The sequence below is a fragment of the Oreochromis aureus genome, linkage group 13 (assembly GCF_013358895.1).
Source record: "Oreochromis aureus strain Israel breed Guangdong linkage group 13, ZZ_aureus, whole genome shotgun sequence".
NCBI classification, from domain to species: domain Eukaryota; kingdom Metazoa; phylum Chordata; class Actinopteri; order Cichliformes; family Cichlidae; genus Oreochromis; species Oreochromis aureus.
This window is the reverse complement of record NC_052954.1, coordinates 19,761,156-19,783,604: the sequence shown is the minus strand read 5'-3', so window position 1 is coordinate 19,783,604 and position 22,449 is coordinate 19,761,156. Positions and strand designations below refer to the sequence as shown.

General features: G+C 37.5%; 1 protein-coding gene and 1 long non-coding RNA gene across 4 annotated transcripts; one reads left to right on the top strand and one right to left on the bottom strand.

Annotated features, from left to right (window-relative positions):
• The first annotated feature begins 10,071 nt into the window (after positions 1 to 10,071).
• On the top strand, positions 10,072 to 14,982 carry LOC120443265 (polymeric immunoglobulin receptor-like). 3 transcript variants are annotated; one of them, XM_039621527.1, is made up of 10 exons: positions 10,072 to 10,126; positions 10,530 to 10,577; positions 10,792 to 11,112; positions 11,305 to 11,598; positions 11,731 to 11,842; positions 11,983 to 12,077; positions 12,203 to 12,237; positions 12,376 to 12,432; positions 12,587 to 12,643; positions 13,909 to 14,982. In XM_039621527.1, exons 2-10 carry the CDS (start codon positions 10,532 to 10,534, stop codon positions 13,960 to 13,962), a joined length of 1,071 nt encoding a protein of 356 aa, XP_039477461.1. In that variant the 5' UTR covers positions 10,072 to 10,126; positions 10,530 to 10,531; the 3' UTR covers positions 13,963 to 14,982. The 3 variants fall into 3 exon arrangements, with proteins under 3 accessions (XP_039477461.1, XP_039477459.1, XP_039477460.1); XM_039621525.1 differs by having other exon boundaries at positions 12,200 to 12,237; XM_039621526.1 differs by having other exon boundaries at positions 10,083 to 10,117; positions 12,200 to 12,237.
• Positions 14,983 to 20,777: 5,795 nt separating this feature from the next.
• LOC120443266 lies at positions 20,778 to 21,418 on the bottom strand. Its single transcript, XR_005615293.1, has 4 exons — positions 21,347 to 21,418; positions 21,105 to 21,199; positions 20,939 to 20,973; positions 20,778 to 20,814 (listed from the first exon to the last, which is right to left on the bottom strand). It is a non-coding gene; the product is annotated as an uncharacterized LOC120443266 (long non-coding RNA).
• Between the last annotated feature and the right edge of the window lie 1,031 nt (positions 21,419 to 22,449).

Here is a 22,449-nt window from a genome sequence, read left to right as displayed (position 1 = left end):
ATATTCCAAATGTGAACTCTTAGATCCAATCTTCTGAGGTGCTCATCTCACAGAAGACAAAGGGAAGACAACATATTTCTTCTCCACAAAACTTTCATCCAACCCGACATTCAATCACAGATGTTGCCATTTAATCACCCAATGTCCAGTCACACTTTATCATCCTCTTAAAATAAAATTTTAATGTTAAAATCTCTTCATTACATTTTATTCTTTTCAGTTTTGTACTTTAACATGATCTATCATTAACTCAATTACATTAATACTTTTTCTCAGTTTTTCTCTTAAAAACTCTTTATGCTAATCACAACACACAGCCTCCAAGGCCATCTCTACACAGACTGTCAGTGCAAGGTCTACTCATCGGAAAATAATATTTTCTTATCCACAATTCAGCAGTTAGGCAAGATTAACTATCAGCAAGATAAATTATGATCACATATAAATTATGATCCTGTGTTTAGTATTTACAACATACTTTTCACATTCCTGCCACACACAAATAAAAATCTACAAAGTTCAAAGCTAGATCATGTCTACACACACAAACTCTACCTGCTGCTAATGGAGAGATGCCAAACTGTGTTTCATTGTTCTTGTAACAGTGATGATAAAGATCTATTCCATGCTATTTCATTCTATTCTACATTAGAACAGACATTTCCATTATTCAAACCACATTGCACAATTATCATATTAATTAAACTTCTATTTTAATTATATCTTTGATTAAGAATTAAAGCATGTATCTGTATATGCTTTTGATGTTAGCAAAAGCATATACAGATAAACTCTGTCATAGCACTTTGCATCACTGTAAGCATAACAAGCTGGATGTTAAGACCTTTTACCCTCTCTCAGATGTAATGAATCTCTTTCACTCCCACCTTTCTCAACACTTCTGATAATTCAGACCCTTTCTTAATTATTCAGATATTTGTATCTTGTCAACTGACACCCTACATTTTGAAAATGATGCTAAAGGGCTCTCAGTGATTGTGAATGCTACACAAAGGGGTCCTGATCAAGGGTCTATATGAGTAAGATTTGGGACTAACACCACAGTGACGTTGTTCAGCCATTCTGTAAATTACATGTTGCTTATTCTACACAGGTGGAAGAGGAAGTAACATATTCCATTGTTGTGTACATGCAAAACAACCATCAGAGGTATCTCTAACATATTCCAACCATATATATTTTCATTTTTATTAAATCAGTCACAACTGCAAAGGTTTCAAACTTCTTTTTTTGTTCCCTTTTTCCAGGCATCATTTGCTGAAAGTGATGCTGAGAGCATGTACAGTTCTGTGTTTTACCTTAAAGAAACAAAGGGTAAATATTAAAAGACCTCAAACCAAATATACTCTGCTTCTTACTTCTTGTGTTTCCCTCATTTCAAATCATTTTCCTAATGTCACATTTCCCTTTTAATTTGCTTACCTTTCTTATTTGTCATATTTCTTTCTGTTCTCCAACAGAGTAAATGAAAAGACACAGACATTATATATAACACAGTGAAACATTATAAGATTATATATATGTATATATTTTGCTTTTTTATCTGTATGCATATTACTGGAGTCTTTGTCAGATTACATATTTGATATACAGGTGGCCCTCTTCCTGCATCTGGAGGTGTATATATATGTGAAGGTTGAGAAGCTACCTCCGACAACTCTCTGTGCAGCCTTCACCACCCTCTGTAGGGCTTTCCTCTCTGCCATAGTGCAGTTTCTGTGCCACACGTTGATGCCAGAGCATAGAACACTCTCCACTGCACATCTATAAAAGGAGATGAGAACTGAGCTTTCAAGTCCCGCCCGCCTCAGCTGCCTCAGGAAGTAAAGCCTCTGGTGAGCCTTCCTGATCAGACTGGAAGTGTTGTTTTTCCAGGTGAGGTTATTATCTAGGTACATACCCAGGTACTTGTAGCTGGGTACAACTTCGACTGCAGATCCTCCAACGTACAGGGGTGTGTGTGTGTGTGTCTTCCCCTCCTGAAGTCCACAATCATCGCCTTCATCTTCTTCTCATTTAAACAGAGATTTAAACAGAGATGTTTTTCCTGCACCAGTCCTCCAAATGTTCCACCTCCTTCCTGTAGCCGGTCTCATCATTGTTTGTGATGCATCCAACCAAAGCTGTGTCGTCCGCAAACTTTACAATATGACAGCCTGGATGGTTAGGTGAGCGGTCATATGTAAGCAGTGTAAACAGGAGGGGACTTAGCACCCAGCCCAGGAGACATTGTGGATCCTCACAGACTGTGGTTTGTTGGTCAGGAAGTCCAGAATCCAGTTACAAAGAGAAGAGCTACTGGTGTGTATGCGTACTGGTGTGGGTCTGAAGTGATACTGATGGTGGCTTTGATGTGGGCCATAATCAGTCTCTCAAAGCACTTCATGACAATCGGCGTGAGGGCTACTGGCCGATAGTCATTTAGACCTGTCACATGTAAATACATATTAACTGCCTCGCTAAATCATTTCTGGTGATTTAGGACCCTGGATTTATACCTTCATACATTTTTTTGCTCACGACCAACATCTTGGCTTTAAATATATTATCTACTCCTGCTGGTAATGCAACTACTCCATGCGTGTCCATTTCACGCTTTTGAGAGGCAAACATCAAATGGACAATACAGGCTGATGTGTCTATTACATGTTTTGCCGTGATATCCGGTTCAATATTTCAAATAAATTCTAACCATAACAAGTCCTACTTGTGCTTGTACATTTTAACCCGATTTTATTATCTACAACAAATCTATTTCTATGTCATCTTAAAGAACAAGTTACTGTAACTTCTCAGATCACATGTCATCCCTCTGTCATGTGAAGGCTGTCATGGTTAGCACATTAGCATATTTTTTCATCCTGATATTATCTAATCTAGTGTAACAAAAGTCAAAAACATTTTAACTCGGTCAACAGCAGATTTCTCATGTTTTGTCTTTGTTTCTCAAACAGTTGCTAAATGTGATGATGAGGATGTGGCATGCAGCTCTGCGGTTACTGTAATTCAGCAAGCAAAGGGTACAATTTGGGAGCTTTACCCATTGTTACCCATTGTTTATATATTCTAGTTTTAATATGATCATTTTAGACTGTGTCATAGAAATTTAATTATCAAAGTCCGCAAACACAGTCAGCTGCAATCAACACTTTTTTTTTTTTAAGTATAATGTGATCAAGTTGATCTTACAGATGTTTGAGTTCATTTTTGTTCACTGGAGTTGTTTGAATAAAAGTTTGTTAACTTACTTTCTGTTTCTTCCTGTGGTTTTTCCTTTTATGAAAGCTATGATATGACCGTACCTCTGATTATGGATTTGCTTTTTTTGTACTCAGACTGATGAGAGGATTTGTGGAGTTGTTCTTCTCAAGAAAGAGTGCCTACTTTCCACAAATGAAACAAACTGAATTCTTGGTGTGGAAGAAGGATGTATTAAGACACCATCATGTGGTGGGTTTGATATGCAGCTTATTGAATGTAAGATAAATAAGGCCATGATCACTAATTATGTCTGAGTGAAATGTATCTATTACATGTAAGAGGGAGTTTATTTGTTTCATCTCTCATGTTTCTTCTTTGTCTCAGAGGTCAATTGTCAGTGGTTAAATGTGATGATGAGGATGTGGCATACGGCTCTGTGCTTATTCTAATTCAACAAACCACACAAAGGGTACAGGCTTCATCTAACACTGTTGCTCACACACTGAAGTGTTTCTTCTTTTTACACGTTTTCACCAAATGCATAGCACGACTCAATGGACAACAATGTTGGTGTGTCTGCTGCAAATCTTCAACATAGTGTCAAGTGGATCACTGTGTGGACGAATTAACACACAAATAATAACACTGATAAATGGCCATGTTCTTAATATAAGCTGCATTTCACTAGCTGGGCCCACGTCCTCATTTTAGGTTTGACAGCGTTTAAGTAGGTAAAGGTGAATGCTTGGACATGAATTGAGCTGCGGTTTGGGGAAGGCCTCGAAGGGGACTGGCGACGGCTCCCGGGCCTGGCAGATCCCCATGTACTAAATAGAAGTGAAGAAGTTAAAGAATTGAAAAGGGGAGTGGGGGTGGGGCACGTAAACGAGAATGACAGCTTGCAGAACTGGGGGAACCTATTTAGATGAGAACTGGAAGGAGCGTGTTTGGAGGCGTGGTCCTGAAATTCCGATACATGATCTCCAATAAAAGCAAGTTGAGTGGTATACTGACTTTTCAGCCTAGAGAAAGAAAACTAGAACATAAACAAAAGAAAACAACACATGCAAAGGGCGTAACAATGTTTTATAGATCTATGAATAATAATAACAAAAATATTTTTCTCTCTTCCTAAATGTTTCATTTGGCAGATCTTTGCATAGGATGTGTGTGTAATGTAAACCACTACATGATGGACCCATTATTCTTCTGTTTTCTAACCGACTGGATAAGAGGATTACTGCAGATTACCTTGATTACCATTACCTTGATGGAGTACCAGCAAAAACTAGTGCCCCCTGATGAGTGGATGATTTTATGAAAATGGTTCCAAAGGTTTCTTATTTCTCGTTTGGTTTCTCCAGTGGACTGTGCAGTGAACAGTGACTGACTGATCACATTAACCCTCCTGTATCCTAGGTTCAACTAACTACTATCAATACTACATTTAAAATATAACAATATAATTGGAGTAGTCATACCATTTTTCATTTAAACTGCCTTTTGAAACAGTATTTTCCCCTCTTTCTGATTTCTTAGTTTCTGACACTTTTCACATTTCCATGTTTCTGATCATCAAAAAGATTTTAATACTTGACAAAGAAAACTGAGGTAAACACCAAATGCAGTTTTTAAATTATGAATTCATTTATTAAGAGAAATAAGCTATAGAGTCCTAGTTTAAGGAGCCTGGAAATTTGAAAAGCTACTTCAGTTCTAAAACCAAAAGGTGGAGAGTCCCATTTATTTAAATATTAGCGGGAGTTCTCCCTTAAGACTGTAATTAACCATAATTGAATATGTGCCACCTTGCCTCACCCTATCATGTGACCCATTAAAAGAACCTGATGCAAGATATGAGTCGGGGTTGATATGATGTTTTAACCCTCTAAAGCCTCACCTGTCGCTGGCGTCATACAGGTGTTTGCAAAGTTTTTTTTTTAACATCGGTAACTCCCACAACTTCTGAACCATTTGCTCAGTTGAAAGAATTCCAATGGTTCCTGAAAGCAGCAACTTGTTTAAGTGATATTATGTAATTACGGCAATCCCAGGCATGGCGTCATTAGCTTACATTACAAATGTATCAAATGTACGCTTTAAAAGCATTAACATCAGCTCCTCTCTGGAAGCATGGCGGGGGCTCCAGGGCTCCAGGGAGAAGGGGTAATCCACACACACGCTTCCTCCTCCGCACACACTCACTCCTCTTCAGCCGCACTCGCCCCAAAACTCCACTCACGCCGCCACAGACAGGAAGGAGGAGGTTATCTACACACAGAATACAATTGTTAGTAACACAGGCGAACATACAGAGGGCGCTCTCTGATGAAGCTGAGAGCACAAACTCAGGAGATTCAACGTTCCAGCAGTGAACTGCTCTGTGCCACTGCCTTAAATTGGACTCGTGTCCAAATTCATGGGCTGCATCCTCCTGAGGACCCGGCCTTCGCGGTCTATGTGGGCCGGGTCCTCAGAAGGTCGGGTAGGCCGGAAGTAAACGGCTGTGAAATTGGACAGTCTAGCCTTCTGATTTGTGTCACCGCTGTCTCGGTGGAGTTTACTAAACTCGGCTGTCTGCTCCCTGCTATCTAAAATATAACAGGACACTGGCGTAAACCTGAGTAGCGAAAGTCTGCGGTGATCTGAAAATGATGTGCCGGGAGTTGTGCCGTTCTCGGCGGCTGTAGTGACCCTCGAGCTCTCAGCTAGCTATCGAGCTGGTGGGTAACAGCACTTTTGCAAATATGCGATATCTTGATAAGCCGAGCAGATATTTGAAGTTTACACACCCATATTCTCGCCTGAAAATATGGTAAAAGTTTATTTTGTGACCCAGAAAGATTAATAAGAGTAATTTTAAAACTTAGTAGCGGCCGCCATTGCCGGAAACTGGAGTTTGGCTGGGCCGCGCTATGAATTCTGGGATATGGTGGGCCACGAAGGACACACCCGACCCATCCTTCAAATTTGGGGAAAAGGAGGACGCATTTGTCGGCTGCATTCGGAGGAGCCTACGAATTTGGACAGCCTTCGGCGTGTCGCTGTGACGTAATCGGTCTACAAATGCGTCCTCAGGAGGATGCAGCCCGTGAATTTGGACACCCCCTGCAGCTGGGGGAATCAGCCAGATCAGTAGCAGGTGGTGACAATCACACAGGTGCGTAGGCCAAGAGCGAGCACCAGTAACGAGCTCGGCCCAGGCAGAGAGAAGCGAGGGAGAGGCAGAGAGGAAGAGAAAAACAAAAACAAAACCTGTAGCCATCGTGAGCCAGCCAGAGAGACACGGTGACCATGACAGAAAAATATAAAGAATATAAAAAGAATATAAAAATATAAAAATCTTATCGACTTTTTTTCGTGTAAAATTTGTGTACTTCGATCTTTGTTTCCTTGTTCCAGAGGTCAGTTGCTGAAAGTCATGTGGACAGCATGTACTTTTGTCTTTATTAACATAAAGAAACAAGTTTAAAAAGGGTAAATATTAAAAGACCTTAAACCAACGACACATTGTTTTTGTTTCCTATGTTTTCTTCATTCAAAATATTTCACCCGTTTTGTCTTTTCAATTACGTAACAAATTTTAATCCAGCATAGCTGCAGAAATGTTAGCTATCTTTTTTAAGTTCACTGATATGTTCTTGGACTTTAATGTAATACAGAAAACATTATAAATATCAACATCAATAGGTTATCCCGACCTCTAATTTGAGGATGTGTGGGAACTTGTATCATATTTTTTTGTACTTTAATTTCTTGTACTATCAGTGCTGTACTATTAAATATCATAAAATTACATCATTTGCAAGTAAATGTGTGTGAATGTAAAGCTGAATAGTTCTATGAGCAACATCATAAGAGCTGTATTTATGTATTTTGTCTTTATGGTTGCTCTTTATGCTCTCTCCATTGTAGTTAATAATATGTGATTTAGTTGTTGCTACTGTCATGTTTTGGGTAAATGAGTCCATATAGCTTTTAGAAAAGCTGTAGATTCTGGGTCTTACACCAGTTATATACAGCACAGTATATCAGCCATCTAATCTAACCTCTAACATAATACAATTTAAGGAACTAGCAGAAGTGTTGCATCTTTACTTAAATTAGGAAATAGAATCTTACGTTACTCTGTTCACTCACAAACATGCCTGCCCACCTCACTGTTCTTTTCATCTTTAGTGTACTCAAAGGTCATCACAGGAATCATTTAAATACTTCATGTTTCACACGCTACTGCCAGCAGATGACAAAACTAATGATTATAAATATGTTTTGTATTATCTAGTTTTCTACTTGACAGTACTCCTATATGTATAATAGGCCAATTATGTGAAGGAAGAATGTTTTAAGTGAAAGAAAAACTTAAAATACTGTATTTGTTCTTGTTCACAATCAGTCAAGTAGCTGTAACAGTTGGAAAATATATTGACATCCCATGTTGCCATTAACTGCCCATATATAAACCATGTGAGGCGCTTCTTGTAAAGTATATGATTGGCAAGGCTCCATTTATGCAGTATAAATCAAACAAGCCAAAGAGTTTGGGAAAATGTTTAATGTGTGATGAGAAACACCAAAAAACCTTCAGTGTGACTATTAAAAAATTGACATATTAGGGCAGTTATTAGTGATGTGTTGTGGAGATTGCAGGTATATTGGAAGATGTAGGAATCTTTTTAGTGTGTCGCCAGAATAAGAGCTCATGAATACATATGAGAACATCTAAAATCACCAACAAGTTTCACCTGTTACGGTAGAAAAAGCAAAGGACTGCAGTTCATAATAAATTAACATTGATCATAATTACTCACTGTGTTGTTGTCAATTACTTAGACATGGTTAGAACTCCTATTCAAAACCAAATTATTATTATTACAATTATTTTGTCTATAAATTTTGTGTTTAGAGTTACTTCCTTGTGAGCATGGTACACGATACTAAAAGAACAATAAATGACAGTGTGAAATGTTATACTCAAGATGTGAAAGATTTCTGTGAAAGAAAGTAGCTGAATGCTATGAAGCCTTTAACATGTGAGACAAAGCATTGCTAATTAAAGGTCTGTGACAAGCTGGAAGTGACATCAGGCTTTCTGTAAATTACATTTTCATATTTGAGACAGGAAGAGGAAGTAACATAACATAAACTGGTTTAAAGTCATCTCAGTTATCCCCAATATAAGACAACTATGTCTTTGTATTTGAAAATGCCAGCACACTTTTTCCCCCAAAGTGCAGAATAATAAAACGATTTAAAATGCCTTAAAGTGTAAAACATTCAATTTCTATTCTGACATAAAGGTCATTTAGTCAGTGATGTGGACAGCATGTGCAGTTATGTTTTAATCATAAAAAATATGAAATGGGCAAATAGTAAAAGAACTAAAAACAAATCAAACTGTTTCTTCCTTCCTGTGTTTGCTTCATTTGCTTGTTGTCCTAGTATGTCATGTTTCCATTGTGATTTAATCACCTTTTTGTTGCTTTTCCTTCCCAATTGTCATATTTTTTTCTCACAGAAACACACTTTAGCTAATCACCACACAAATCAAGCCCTCGGTGCGCCTGCTCGCTGCTGAAGTTAAAGTAAACTTTATTGGCATCTCCGCTACATACAGTTCAGTATATAGAGAGACGAAATGACGAGGCTCCAGTTACAGCAGTGCAAGTAAACAAACAATATAATTTTAAATTTATAATTTACAGTTTAATGATTTAAAGTCTCACACACAACATGTTGAGAGGGGAGGGGGGCGGCTGCTTCCAAAGAGCACATTTCATTCATAATGTTGTCAATCCAAGCCCATTATGTATTCATGATTTGAATCCTGGGTTGTGCGAAATCCCAGAAATAAACCCCAGACAAAGTGAATCTGTGAACTAAGGTGTAGGTCTATTAGATTATGTTGTGGTGATCCTCGAGTTGGGGTATGGGTGTTCATACTGGAGTGCAAAATTAAAACCAATGGAAGATGGACAAGAAAAGTTCAAAGCCATCAGGTGCTCAGTTTAGAAAAAAGAGAAAAGAGGAGGAGGAGAAACGAGCAAAAGATACAGGTAAGCAGATGTGTCATTGGATAATGGCAGGTCATCCTGAAACAATCAGAATCAGAATACTTTATTAATCCCTAAGAAAATTATGTGGGTTACAGCTGCTCCAAGAAGAAATGGTAAAAATAGTAACAGTAACAGACTAAACTCCAAACAATACATTATGTTACAGATTTTAATATTAATTAGTCATTGTCAATTGTTGATTTGTCCTGTTCTCATTGTATGACGAATTATGATGGCTGTCCGGTAGCCGTTTGCATATTATGCATACTCTCTCTTTTCATATATGTGTGTGTGTGCGCATGTTTCTCTGGTGAAACAGAGGGAGTGTTCACCCAGTGCGCCAAACAGGCTAGGACCGCCACTGCACATCACCTTGTAGCCTATTTTAATCTCCTTTATAACAACTCTATGAAAAGCCTTCTGCTTTATTCTTAAAAGCATACAGCTTTATTGCACAGTTCTTTGTTACGTTTGGCTGTCTTTAAGATCATTGACACGATGCCTGGTTTAAATGAAATAAAGAAGCATCAAAAGCATCAACATCAATGGATAATCCTGACCTCTAGTTTCAGGATTTGTGAAAACTCACAGCACATATTAAACATTTTTATTTTTTGCTTTCACTTCATGTACTGTCAGTGTTATTCAGTATTATGGGAATGCATATTAATGTTTACTTGTAGCAATAAGTAAATGAGTCCATAAAGTTGTCAAGTAGTGGTCGGGTGACCGCGGAGATTGGCTTTAAAAGTAAGATCCACCCACCTGTTCTTCGCTCAGACGTCGTTACTTTCGTGTCAGGAGCTCCGATACCTTCTGATCGTCAGCCTTCCTTCACCGTAGGTTCCGTAAGTGCTGTGTGTCTTTGCACTCTGCCATCCCGGTCGTGTTCCCGCTCCAATTCATGACATCGATTTCTGTCCGAATCCGCGGTCTGCGCTCTTGGTGTTACTAAATTAAACTGCGTGCATCTTCCAACCCATCGCCAGGTCTTTGCCGCGTTTGGGTCGAGTCAGCACGCAACACGGGCGCATCTATTTAGTAATCCGTGCTTCCCCGTACTGCCAAAAGCTTTTAAATGTTGTCGATGGCAATTTCTATACCTACTCTACAGCAAAAGATAAAACAAAAATAGAAAATAACACCTGATAGTAGGGGAAACAAGAGGAAGCAAGGATTGTTGCATTTGCATGTTGCATAAATTCAAAAATAGATCCAGACTTGACCGTGTCTAATTCCACTCACTCACAGGCATGGCTGCTCATCTCATCGTTCTTTTCCTCTTCAGTGTGCTAAAAGGTTGGTGACATGAATCATTTAAATACCTCATTTTTCAAAGGTTAATGTCAGCAGATGAAAAAGTGAATGACTGTTAATTTTTTTTTTACATTATTTAATTTTATGCTTGACATTACTATAATTTATCAACATGTGCAAGATAAGTGTGCAAGATAAGTGAACAAAGAATGTATTAAGTAAACATAACCATCAAAACACGTTGTTCTTGTTGCAGGAGTTCACAGCATAACTATAGTCAGTAAAGTTTCAGTAAAAGCTGGAAAATCTATCTCCATCCCATGTCTCTATCACTACCAATACACAGACCATGTGAAGTACTTGTGTAAAGGATATTTTTGGACGTCCTGCAGACATGCAGTGAAAACAAATGAACCAGACCCTTCAGGAAAATATTTAATCTCCGATGACAAAAAACAGCAAATTTTCACTGTGACTGTAAACCATCTGACAAATCAAAACACTCATTACTGGTGTGTGGTGGAGATTAATAATGGACCAGATCATGGACAGTATTTTCAGCTTTTAGTCACCAATGGTAAGTGCCTATTTTTATACGCCAATTTTTTTCTGAAAAAATGAGGGTTTTCCTTGGAATATTTATTAACAGTGACTGAATGTGCTTTTATTTGTCATTTAAACCTAATGAGAATTGATATGAAGTCAGAATTACCAGTTATTTTCCCCCGATAATCTATTGTTTCCATTTTTGTATTCATTTTACCTGAAGGTACTCCCAGTCTCTATGTTGATCATCAGAGGATTACAGGATATATTGGAGAAAACATAACCATCAGATGTCACCACAGTAACTCTGGAGAAATGAAGTGGTGCAGGCTGGACAGGAACTGTGTGACAGGATCACCTGGATCTATAGATGGAACAACAGTGACCGCTCATATGAGCGAACCAAATGTTTTCACAGCGACCATGAGTGGACTAAAGTCAGAGAACAGTGGCTGGTATTGGTGTGCTAAAGGGGACATTCAGATACCAGTATATTTAACTGTTACTGAGAACACTAGTAAGTACTGCAAGTGATTATAAATTCTACATGTATGTGAATTCCATCCATTGTAAATGTTAGTACTCTAAGAGATATTAAGATAGTCATTGTTACAGTACTCTACTGATGATGTTCTTTTTTGAATTATAGCCACTACCCCTACTACTATCAGTATTACTTCTCACGCTGTTGCTGGAAATGGAAAAATTACTACAATGGAGCAATGGAATAATTTTACAATTGTAGAAAATAAACAACACAGGTCAGATTATTGTTATTTTTTATATGCAGCATTTAGTAATACTGTACTTTTTAAGGGAATCTGTATAATGATTTTTTATTTTGTTATTTTTTTACTGACTAAATAAAGCTAATTATCTGTTTTCAAACTGCATGTTGCAGAGCTTCATTTCCCCCAAAGATCCTCATCATCCCTCTGAGTGTTTTGATCGTGATCGTAATTGTGGTGCTGTTCATCTGGTTTATACTGAGACACAGTAAGTCTCACTGAACTTTGATTTAGATTTGTGGAAAATGTACTAGGAAATCTTTAAAATGAAATGAATATTTAGGTTATTCTGCATCGTACACACAGTTAATAACAGCAGTTTTATTTTAGTAGAACAGAGCAAAGCAGAATCATCAGCCACAGCAATGGTAAGTTATACTGACTGTTTTTCCCCCCCTGTGGGCATGGTACATGATACTAAAAAAAATAGGAAAAGTACATCACAGGGCAAACTTTCATAATGACAGTTTACGGATGTTTTACTTGTGTTATGTTCTTCAATCCAGGTTGGAGAGGAAGTAACATACTCTGAAGTTATAACCAAGAAAAAATGTTCACCCAAGGTAACCAACTGCAGTACTATGAAGACATTAAGTGTACAATTTTCAGTGAACATACTGGTTAATTTTTAATATGTTTGATAAAATGAATCCTCATACAATAAACTATTCTTGTGTGTTTTTTATGACTTGAACTATGTTTTGTACTTCAATGCAGGCTGGAGACAAAGTAACATACTCTGAAGTCAGACCCAAGAAAAAACGTTTACCCAAGGTAACCACCTACAGCAGTATCAAGCAATTAAATTTAAGAATTTTCAGTGAACATATCGGTCATCTGACAGTACATTGGATGTGTAATCTATTACAGATTCATTTCTAATATGTCTGAGAAAAATCAATCCTCATAGGGTAAACTGTTCTTGTGTGTTTTTATAACTTGAAAAATACAACGGCAGCTGTCAGAAGTAATTAGATCTGTCATGGTCCTGGGTCATTTTGACCCAGTGTTCTTGGTTTTCCTGTGGTTTTGTATTTTGTTCTTTACGTTCATAGGATTGTTTGGTTTGGTATTTGGATTCCCCCTGTGTCCGTGCTTATATTGTGGTGTTTGTTCTGGTACCGTGTTCCCATCCTTTGTGTTCTGTATTCTCCTCATCCCCTCGTGTATTCCTTCTTGTTCTCTGCCTCTCTCTGTGCTCCTCTCTGTGTACTCTGTGTTGTGTTTAAGGTCCACATCTTGGTGTCAGTATTTTCAGTTTCGTGTCCTCCCCGCTCTGTCATAGGTAATTGTCCTCAGCTGTGTTCCCCGTGTGTTCCCACTTCCCTCATTACCTTCTGTGTATTTATGTCACAGTATCCCTTTGTTCCTTGTTGCGTTGTCCCTCTAGGTTGTGTGCATTCCCTCGTGTCTTCCCAGTGCCTCAGCTTTAGTTTCTCCCAGTATAGTTTTGTATGACTTCTTATGTTCCTATTAATGAAGACCTGCCTTTTGAGTTATCCCCGCGTGTCTTGAGCCGTGCATTTGGGTCCTCTCTCGCCTTCACACAGCCGCCGCATGACAAGATCATGAGTCACAAAGCTGTATTTTGCTTCTGATAAGTCAAACTTTTATCTCTTTTAATTTTTTTAAATACTGATATTTTGTCAACAACACTGACACCCTGCACTTACAAAAGTGAGAGTGCTACAGTAGCAGAAAAGTCTCCAGTCATGGAAATGTGGGGAAAAATCACCTGAGGTAACCCTAACATAGTACAAATACACGTTTATATTTAGGAATACAAGTAGGCTTCATATTTTTTTCTTAAAGCACAGCAGAAGTGTAAAGTGCTCAGTTTCTGAGTTCATTTGCTGAAAGTGACATGGAACTCGTGCACAGTTCTGTTGTTGAGAAACAGCGTAATAAAAGGGTAAATATTAAAAGACCTGAAACCAACCACACACCGTTTCTCACTTCCTTTGTTTCCTTTTAATTTGGTCACATTTTTCTTTCCTTTTGTCTTCGTAATTGTCACATTTGTTTCTGTTCTCCAACAGGCTGAAGGAAAAGAAACAGAAGTTACATACAGCGTATTAGCTAATCTCTACTGAAATGCTTTGACATTCAAACTTTTTTTGCAATCTTAACTTTCTCTGTACCTATGTTACTGGAGTCCTTGTGAGATAAATGATGTAATGTGTTATGTGATGTCATCAACATGTTATGTAGTAAATATTTTCTTTGTCTTTTCAAATATTTTGTAAAAAAAAACCTATTCCTGCAAAGTTGTTGTCACGGGCTGGGTCTGTGACCAACATTCCTCTATGTTAAGTTCATCTAGTTATCTTAAAGCTCCTAAGTTGCTCAGTGTTTAGTCCTTTGTCTATTAGGTCCTTTTGTGTCATCACCCCTTGTGTTTTAGTCTCCCTTGTTGGTTCATGTTGTCAAGTTGGTATCATGTCTGCATCCCGTCATGTTTCCTGTTTATTTTGAAAATCTTGTTTCCATGTTCTGTGTGCTCAGTTTACACTTCCCCTGTGGTGTTATTATGGTCTGTTCTGTCATGTTTGCTCGTATGTGTATTTTAGTCTGTGTGTGTTCTTTCAGTCTTCGTCAGATTGTCTGTGTTACCACCCATCTCGGCTTGTCAAGGTTTTTTCATGACTTTTTGTTCTGGGCATGTTCACGTTTCTAGTTAATGTTTTTTGATGTCATAGTTCCTCTCATGCTCCAGTGCAAAATCATGTTCATAGTTGTTCATAGTCTGTCCTAGTGTTCCCAGTTTAGGATTTAGTTTAGTTTTCACTATGTTGCCTTGTTTTGTTTCTTGTAATCAGCCGTAATAAAGGCTCGTTTTCTCTTTAGCACTCAAGTCAAGTTCTTTGTCCCTTTGTGTCTGCTCTTGAGCCCGTTAAACTAACACAAGAAGCATAGACCTGTCTTTTTGCTCTAAGCATCAACATCAACCTTTGTATTTGTTGTACTTTGTTTATATAGCTTCTAAATGATGTACATGCTTGGTTCTAACCTACAACAAATTATAAAATTGAAGTAACTAAAAATAAGACCACAAGTACTGTATGAGGAACTAGTAGCAAGGCACGTTTGAAGTGTTGGATATTGCATACATTTCAAAATAGAGCCAGTGGAGTGCACTCACAGGCATGGCTACTTATTGTTTTTCTTTTTCTCTTCAGTGTACTTGAAGGTCTGTCACAAGAGTTGTAAAATACCTCGTGTTTCAAAGGCTTCAAATCCAGTAATGTGAATGAAGAATTTTTGAAGTAAACATAATCATTAAAACACGTTACATACATTAAAAAAGTTATTTGTTCTTGTTACAGGGGTTACAGCATAACTACAGTCAGCAAACTTTCAGTAACAGCATAAAAATGTATCTCTGTCTCCATGATTCCCAATATATAAACTTGTACTTGTGTGACAGATGTCACTGGTACATATGCTATAATGCTGTAAAACAAACAAGTCATACATTTCAGGAAAGTATTTGATTTTTAGTTTTAAAAAAATACAGCACATTATACTGTGCAGTTGAGATTTATGGGGGTTATGTTTAAAATAAACAAATGACCGTTTTTGAAGTGTCTTTATGACTCTGCCTATTTGTACCCATATTGTCATCAATCAAGCAAGGGCGTAGATTTGGCATGGACGGAAGGGACATGTCCCCACCAATATCCAGCGATTATTGAATTGTCCCCACCAATAATTTGATCTCTTCGAGTAAAGAAAAACAAACCCGATAGAAAGAAAAAAAAATGATCTGTCAACGTCTCATTCACCTAGCAGTGCAGAAAGAGTTAAATTACATTCTCTACTGGAGTCCTACCTCATGTGACAAATATGGCCAATGTGATTGGCTGTGCCTTTCAGGGAGCTCTGTTTAGTTTTAGCAGCGGCAAGCCTGCGCTGTGAGGACCTGCAAGGAGGAGAGGAGGATGGCAGCAAAAAGGAAGAACCTGGATATAAGAAAGTATTTTTCAAAGAAACCTGTAAGTCACTTAAAGCCAAGTTGACTCATAAAATGTGTCCGTCATAATAACGTTACAGGCTATGCTAGGCTTTGGCCCACATGAGTCTAAAATTGTATGTAACCATGAATAACGTGTTTTGGAAACTAACTGCACAACAGGCAGCACTATTAGTTATCTCAGTCTCAGAGTAGCATTTCTAATTTTGATTGAAACCGTCAGAGTAAACGCCTCCTCAAGCAAGCCAGGATATTAGTCTACAGAGACTGTTAAAATTATATCTCTAACGTTAAAATGTTGGTGACACAATAATTTCATCCTAATGGCACTGACATATTCATAGGGTTAATTTTTGAGACAAAATATCATGAGGTAGTCATGATTTTGCAAATATTCCACCTTGTAGTGCAGTTTGCACAAATTGTTTTAAAAATGCACTCACCCTACAAACATTACTGATGAGTCAAGATCTGCACAAATTGACAGAAACACTGAAGCAGCTACACATTTTATTCTTATTGTCCTATTTGTCAGGTGACAGAAGAACCAACACAAAGCTCAGAGAGCAATGGTGATACAAGATCACAGGTGAAATTGGATGATGACTTGGTGGTTCATTACTGTATTTGAAGCACATGTGTGACTGCATGTATTTGGAATGTCTCACTGTTATTTATCAGGTGACAGAGGCAGCTCTGCCATGTTGTAGCTCGGACAGAGGTGAAGAGGCGAGGTCACAGGTGACTGACTGATGTTTTGGTGCTATAGATTAACGAGAGGAGAAGGCATGTGTTTGGCTGCTTCACATAGTGGACATTGAGTTGTTGTGTTGGACACCAGTAGTCCATGTCTGTTGCTGTAACAGTAGTTCATGTTTAGAATAAAAAATCCCAGCTCACTGAGTTGATCGGGGCAATAGTGCCTAAAATGTTGTATAATTTTGCTGAGAGATCTTTTACTTTGTGGTGATCTTAGATGAGTAGTTTTATGGACAAAAACCACCAGGTCATTCAGTGTTCGCTTAGTGCTAATGTATAAGAGATGTTGGTGTACTATAACTGAAGTCATGTTGTTAAGTCCCTAAAGTCATATTCTTTTATTGTCATGACTGTATTTGAAACTATTTTTATTTTTGTGTGATACCTGATTTATATGGAATATGGCTGAAGTAAACTAAAGCCTAAAATACTTAGTCATTTGTTTAATAGTAATTTAACATTCTATAATTCACATATAAAACTATGAAATGTAATTTTAAATGGTTTAAAAGCATGTAGAATAGCATATGTAGGCAAGTATATTTCTCCTTTTTTATCAAGAAGCAAAGACAAAAAGGAAAAAAAAAAAAAAAAGAAACAGGGCAGGGTTCGGTGGTTGAATCATCCATCCCCACCAATGCCAAAACCAAATCTACGCCCTTGCAATCAAGTCCGTTTTAGTGACTTCAACTAAGTTTACAGAACTGTGATGTTATATTTCTTACAATTTCTGCTGTCCTCTTGGCTAGATCTCTCTTGAAAAACACATTTTAAATGTCAATGACACTTTTTACCCAGATATGAAAGCTGCTTTGACAAAAACTGATTGCAGCAGCTGATAGGAGCTTCAAAGCTGCCTGTGAAAGCAGCGCCGTGCGGAGGAAAAGGAGGGGCGGTGTTTGTGGTGAAAGACTCCTGGGTGTGAGAGGAAGATCATGAAGGATTGGCTAAAAGCTCACGGGCCAGGGGAGGTGTCCACTTCCCAGAAGTCCTTACTTTATTTAATTTATTATACTAAAAGTTTATCAGCTCCCTGGTATCTGTGTAGTTTAAACAGCAGCAATTTATGATCATTAAAATAACAAGAAGGCTAATTTATAGATAGAAGTACACAGCTAAAGATGGAGTCTCATTTTTGTGTGGTGTGACAGTATATTTTTCAGTGATTTTATGCACAGCTGAAGGGTCTACAGTGTTCACCATCCTCATAATTCTCCAAAAGGTGGAACCATTTCTACCTCCTGAAAGCTGAGAACTCAGGTTATCAGGTTTAAAGGGGAGTCACAGTCGGTCATATTTAACAAGTTTTCTTACCTTTTCATTAGTCTGTTTATCCACTGGTTTTTAGTTTATAGGGAAATGGGTTGTATAATTGTGCTTTCTCATAAAAACAAATGCTTATTTAGTTCTGATTATGTTCAACTTTATTTTTTATTATGATACAGAGAAAACAGATCTTCACGTAGAAAGACCTGTCGATGGAGATGGCAAATGGAGGTCGCAGGGGTAGGAGGAGAAGGGAAGAAGGGGCTAGATGAAGGGTAGAGGGAGGTTCAGGCAGGATATGGGTAGAGATGTGAATAGTAATGAAATGGAGAACGGAGAACCTCCTACAGTTGTCCAGACTGAGCAGCCTCTTCCACTCTCATCGCATTCTACACTGGAGTCCGTCGTGGGATGCCGCCACGGTACCCATCGTGTCAGCACTCTGTCACTGCAAAAACTCAAAATCTTACCAAGAGTATTTGTCTTATTTCTAGTCAAAATTATCTCATTACACTTAAAATAAGACAGAATCAGCTAAAGGGCAACATTTCAGTAAGCTAAAGGAACTTGTTTCAAGACAGTAGATCTTAAAACTAGACAATTTTCACTTGTTCCATTGGCAGATTTTTTCACTTATTTCAAGCTAAAATATCTTGTATTAAGTAAAAAAAATCTGCCAATGGAACAAGTGAAAATTGTCTAGTTTTAAGATCTACTGTCTTGAAACAAGTTCCTTTAGCTTACTGAAATGTTGCCCTTTAGCTGATTCTGTCTTATTTTAAGTGTAATGAGATAATTTTGACTAGAAATAAGACAAATACTCTTGGTAAGATTTTGAGTTTTCGTCCCGGAAGCGGCCCTGGCTTATAGTAATGGTGACCCTTTATCAACACGGCTGCACCCGGTGAACAACAGTGGAGACACTACTCACGAATGCAGGCCGAGGTATACCTGCTGCGAAACACACACGTTGTCTCCTACTGTCGCCGTTCCTGCTCTCAGAACTGGGTCGCTACATCACGCTGACCGGTCCGTCTCCAGGTGAAGAGCCGCACCCCAACGATCAGGCAACAGGTCGCTCTTTTTCACCAGGCCTTCTTGTGTTCATTTCATGTCTGAGGCCTCTCTCCTCCAGTGCTCAGCTAGCTTTCTTTTAATAGGTCTTTAGACAGCTGATAGGCCACCTCTGGACACACCCATGTCTCAGCAGGTGATCCCTATCAGCTCATTTGTCCCATGCCCAGCCAGTCCACAGTGGATTAAAACAATGTCAAATACCACACTAAAAACATGCAATACAAACAGAATAAAATCATGCAAAAAAACAAACAAAACAAAACTACACACAAATAAACACTAAAATCTGAATAAAACCAATATAAAAGATAGACTTTTATATTTTTTGAAGACTGGGTGTAAAGCCAAGCATCTACAACATATACAAGTGTTTATTTTTTTGTTTTTGTTTTTATTCACCTATGTTGTACACATAAATTCAGATAATGAAAATAGATGACGTGGACAAAAGTACTGGGCCAACAACACATTACACCTACAGGAGCAGCACAGCCATGGAAAACCATGTCATGAAGCTCCAGAAGGCACAGTTTTTATGCTCATGTTAATACCAGCGATGTTTCAGGGCTCTGCAGTGACTGGGTCAGCAGAGCATTGGCAACCTTTATGCAGTATATGCTTCAGAACTCGGTGAACCTCTTCTATAGATTTACATGGTTTACCACTTCATGGCTGAGACACTCTATTTCCTAAAATGCTTCCACATTACAATAACACTACTTACAGGTGATTGTGGAATATCTACAACTATCTAACAGTACACAGTCTAACAGTCTGCAAAGCTTCTTTATTACAAGAATGAAAAAATATGTCAATAATCTTGAAAAAGAAGAAACAAAAACAGCTTCTCTGAATAAATTTGCAGCTAAGCAGAAATTAACTTGTTTACAAAACAGTTAAAAGGATTAAGGTTAAAAGTTACTACATAACAAGTAAATGAAGGAAGATAACAGAGCAGCAAATACAAATACTCCAGTAATAAAAGGTACAGAAAAAAGAAATACAACTCCAAGAAAAGTTTTAATATTAAAACATTTCAGCTAATGTGCTGTATGTAACTTCTGTGGCTTCTCTGTCACCCTGTTGAGAACAGAAGCAAATGATAATTAGAAAGAAAAAGCAAAATATGACCAAATTCAAAGTGAAACATGTCATATCAGGACAACAAGTAAAATGATTTGAAATCAAGGAAACACAGGGAGTGAGATACAGTGTGTGTTTGGTTTCAGGTCATTTAATATTGACCCTTTCCGTACACTTTTTTTTAACAACTGAACTGTAAATGATTTCCACATCACTTTCAGCAAATGAACTCTGGAAGAGAAGAAATATAGAAATTGGACTATTTATATTTCTGCTGTACTTTAAGAAAAAATACATTATATTCTACGTATATTCTCAAGTGTAAATGTGCAGTTCTAGTATGTTAGGGTTACCTCAGGTGATATTTCTCCTACATTTACAAATCTGGTGTGTACTTCTCTAATATTCTAGTACTCTCACTAGTCTAAGTGCCAGGTATCAGTGTTATTGATAAAATACCAGTATTTAAATGAAAGAGAAGAGGTAGAGGTTTGAATCTTCAGAAGCAAAATACAGCTTTGTGACTCATGATCTAATTTCTTCTGATAGTTGTTGTATTTTGCAAGTTATAAAAAATACAAGAACAGTTTCCCATTTAAGGATTCAATTTTCGCAGACATATTAGAAATGAATCTGTAATAGATTACATATCCAATGTACTCTCAGATGACTAGTATGTTCACTGAAAATTCTCAGATTTGAATTGCTTGATACTGCTGTACTTGGTTACCTTGAGTGAACATTTTTTCTTGGGTCTGATTTCAGAGTATGTTACTTCGTCTCCAGCCTGCATTGAAGAACAAAACACAGTTCAAACATCTGCCAAACTGTAATTATGAAACTGTTTCACTTTCTCTATTCTTTTAGTATCATGTACGATGCCCACATAGAAGTAAATCAGTACAACTTACCATTGCTGTGGCTGATGAATCTGCTTTGTTCTGCTCTAATAAAATAAAATGAAATGACTGTTACTGACTCTTTGTAACAACGCACAATAACTTAAATGTTGAACTATTTCTAAAGATTTGCAAATAAATTTGAAATGGTTTTTATTCAAATTTCTAATAGACTTACTGTGTCTCATTAAAAAGCAGATGAAAAGCATCACAATTACAATCAAGGTCAACACACTCAGAGGGATGATGAGGATCTTTGGGTCAAATGAAGATCTACAACATGCAGTTTATAAACAGAATTTAGTTCAATAAGTAATAATAGTATCCGAAAAAAAATGTTTGTAGAATCTTTCTTACACAAAACATTTACCACTAAATACTGCATAAAAATATAAAGAAACGAAGAAAAAATTATCTGACCTGTGTTCTTTATTTTCTTCTACTGTAGTAATTGTTCCACTTCCAGCAACAGTATGAGTAGTACTACTGCCAGTAACAGTAGTAGGGGTAGAGGCTATATTTCAACAAAGAACATCATCAGTAGAACTGTAACGATTATTATGCTAATACCTCTTACAGTCCTAACACTTAGAATATGTAGAATTCATGAAATTTTTTTTACATTTATTATTACCTGCAGTAGTAGTACTAGTAATTGGCTTCTCTGTAACATTTAAATATACTGGTATCTGAATGTCCCCTTCAGCACACCAATACCAGCCACTGTCGTTTGACTTTAGTCCACTCATGGTCACTGTGGAAACATTTTGTTCTCTCATGTAAGTCATCGCTGTTGTTCCATCTGTGGATCCAGATGATCCTGTCACACAGTTCCTGCCCAGCCTGCACCACTTCATTTCTCCAGAGTTACTGTGGTGACATCTAACAGTTATGTTTTCTCCAATATATCCTGTAATCCTCTGATGATCGACATAGACACTGGGAGTGCCTTCAGGTAAAACAACAAAAAAAAATGAACAGATTTTAAAAACTGCTCAATAAAAAAATTCATTGGTAATTCAGACTTCATATCTAATGAATGAATGACAAATAAGAGCACATTCAGTCTTTGTGAAAAACCTACATGTTGTTTATTTTTCTGAAGGAAATAATAAACTATTTGAAATGTGCATGAAAATAAGCACTTACCACTGATAACCAACAGTTGAAAATACTGTCCATGATCTGGTCCATTATCAATCTCCACCACACACCAGTAATCAGTGTCTTTATCTGTCAGCTCGTTTATAGTAACGGTGAAAATGTTCTGCTTTTTGTCATCAGAGATTAAATATTTTCCTGAAGGGTCTGGTTTGTTTGTTTTTACTGCATCGCTGCAGGACGTCCAATAATATCCTTCACACAAGTACTTCACATGGTTTATGTATTGGGACTCATAGAGACATGGGATGGAGATAGATTTTCCAGCTTCCACTGATACTTTATGGACTGTAGTTATGCTGTGAACTCCTGCAACAAGAGCAAATAAATAAATATAAACAAATTAATAATCTTCATGTTTA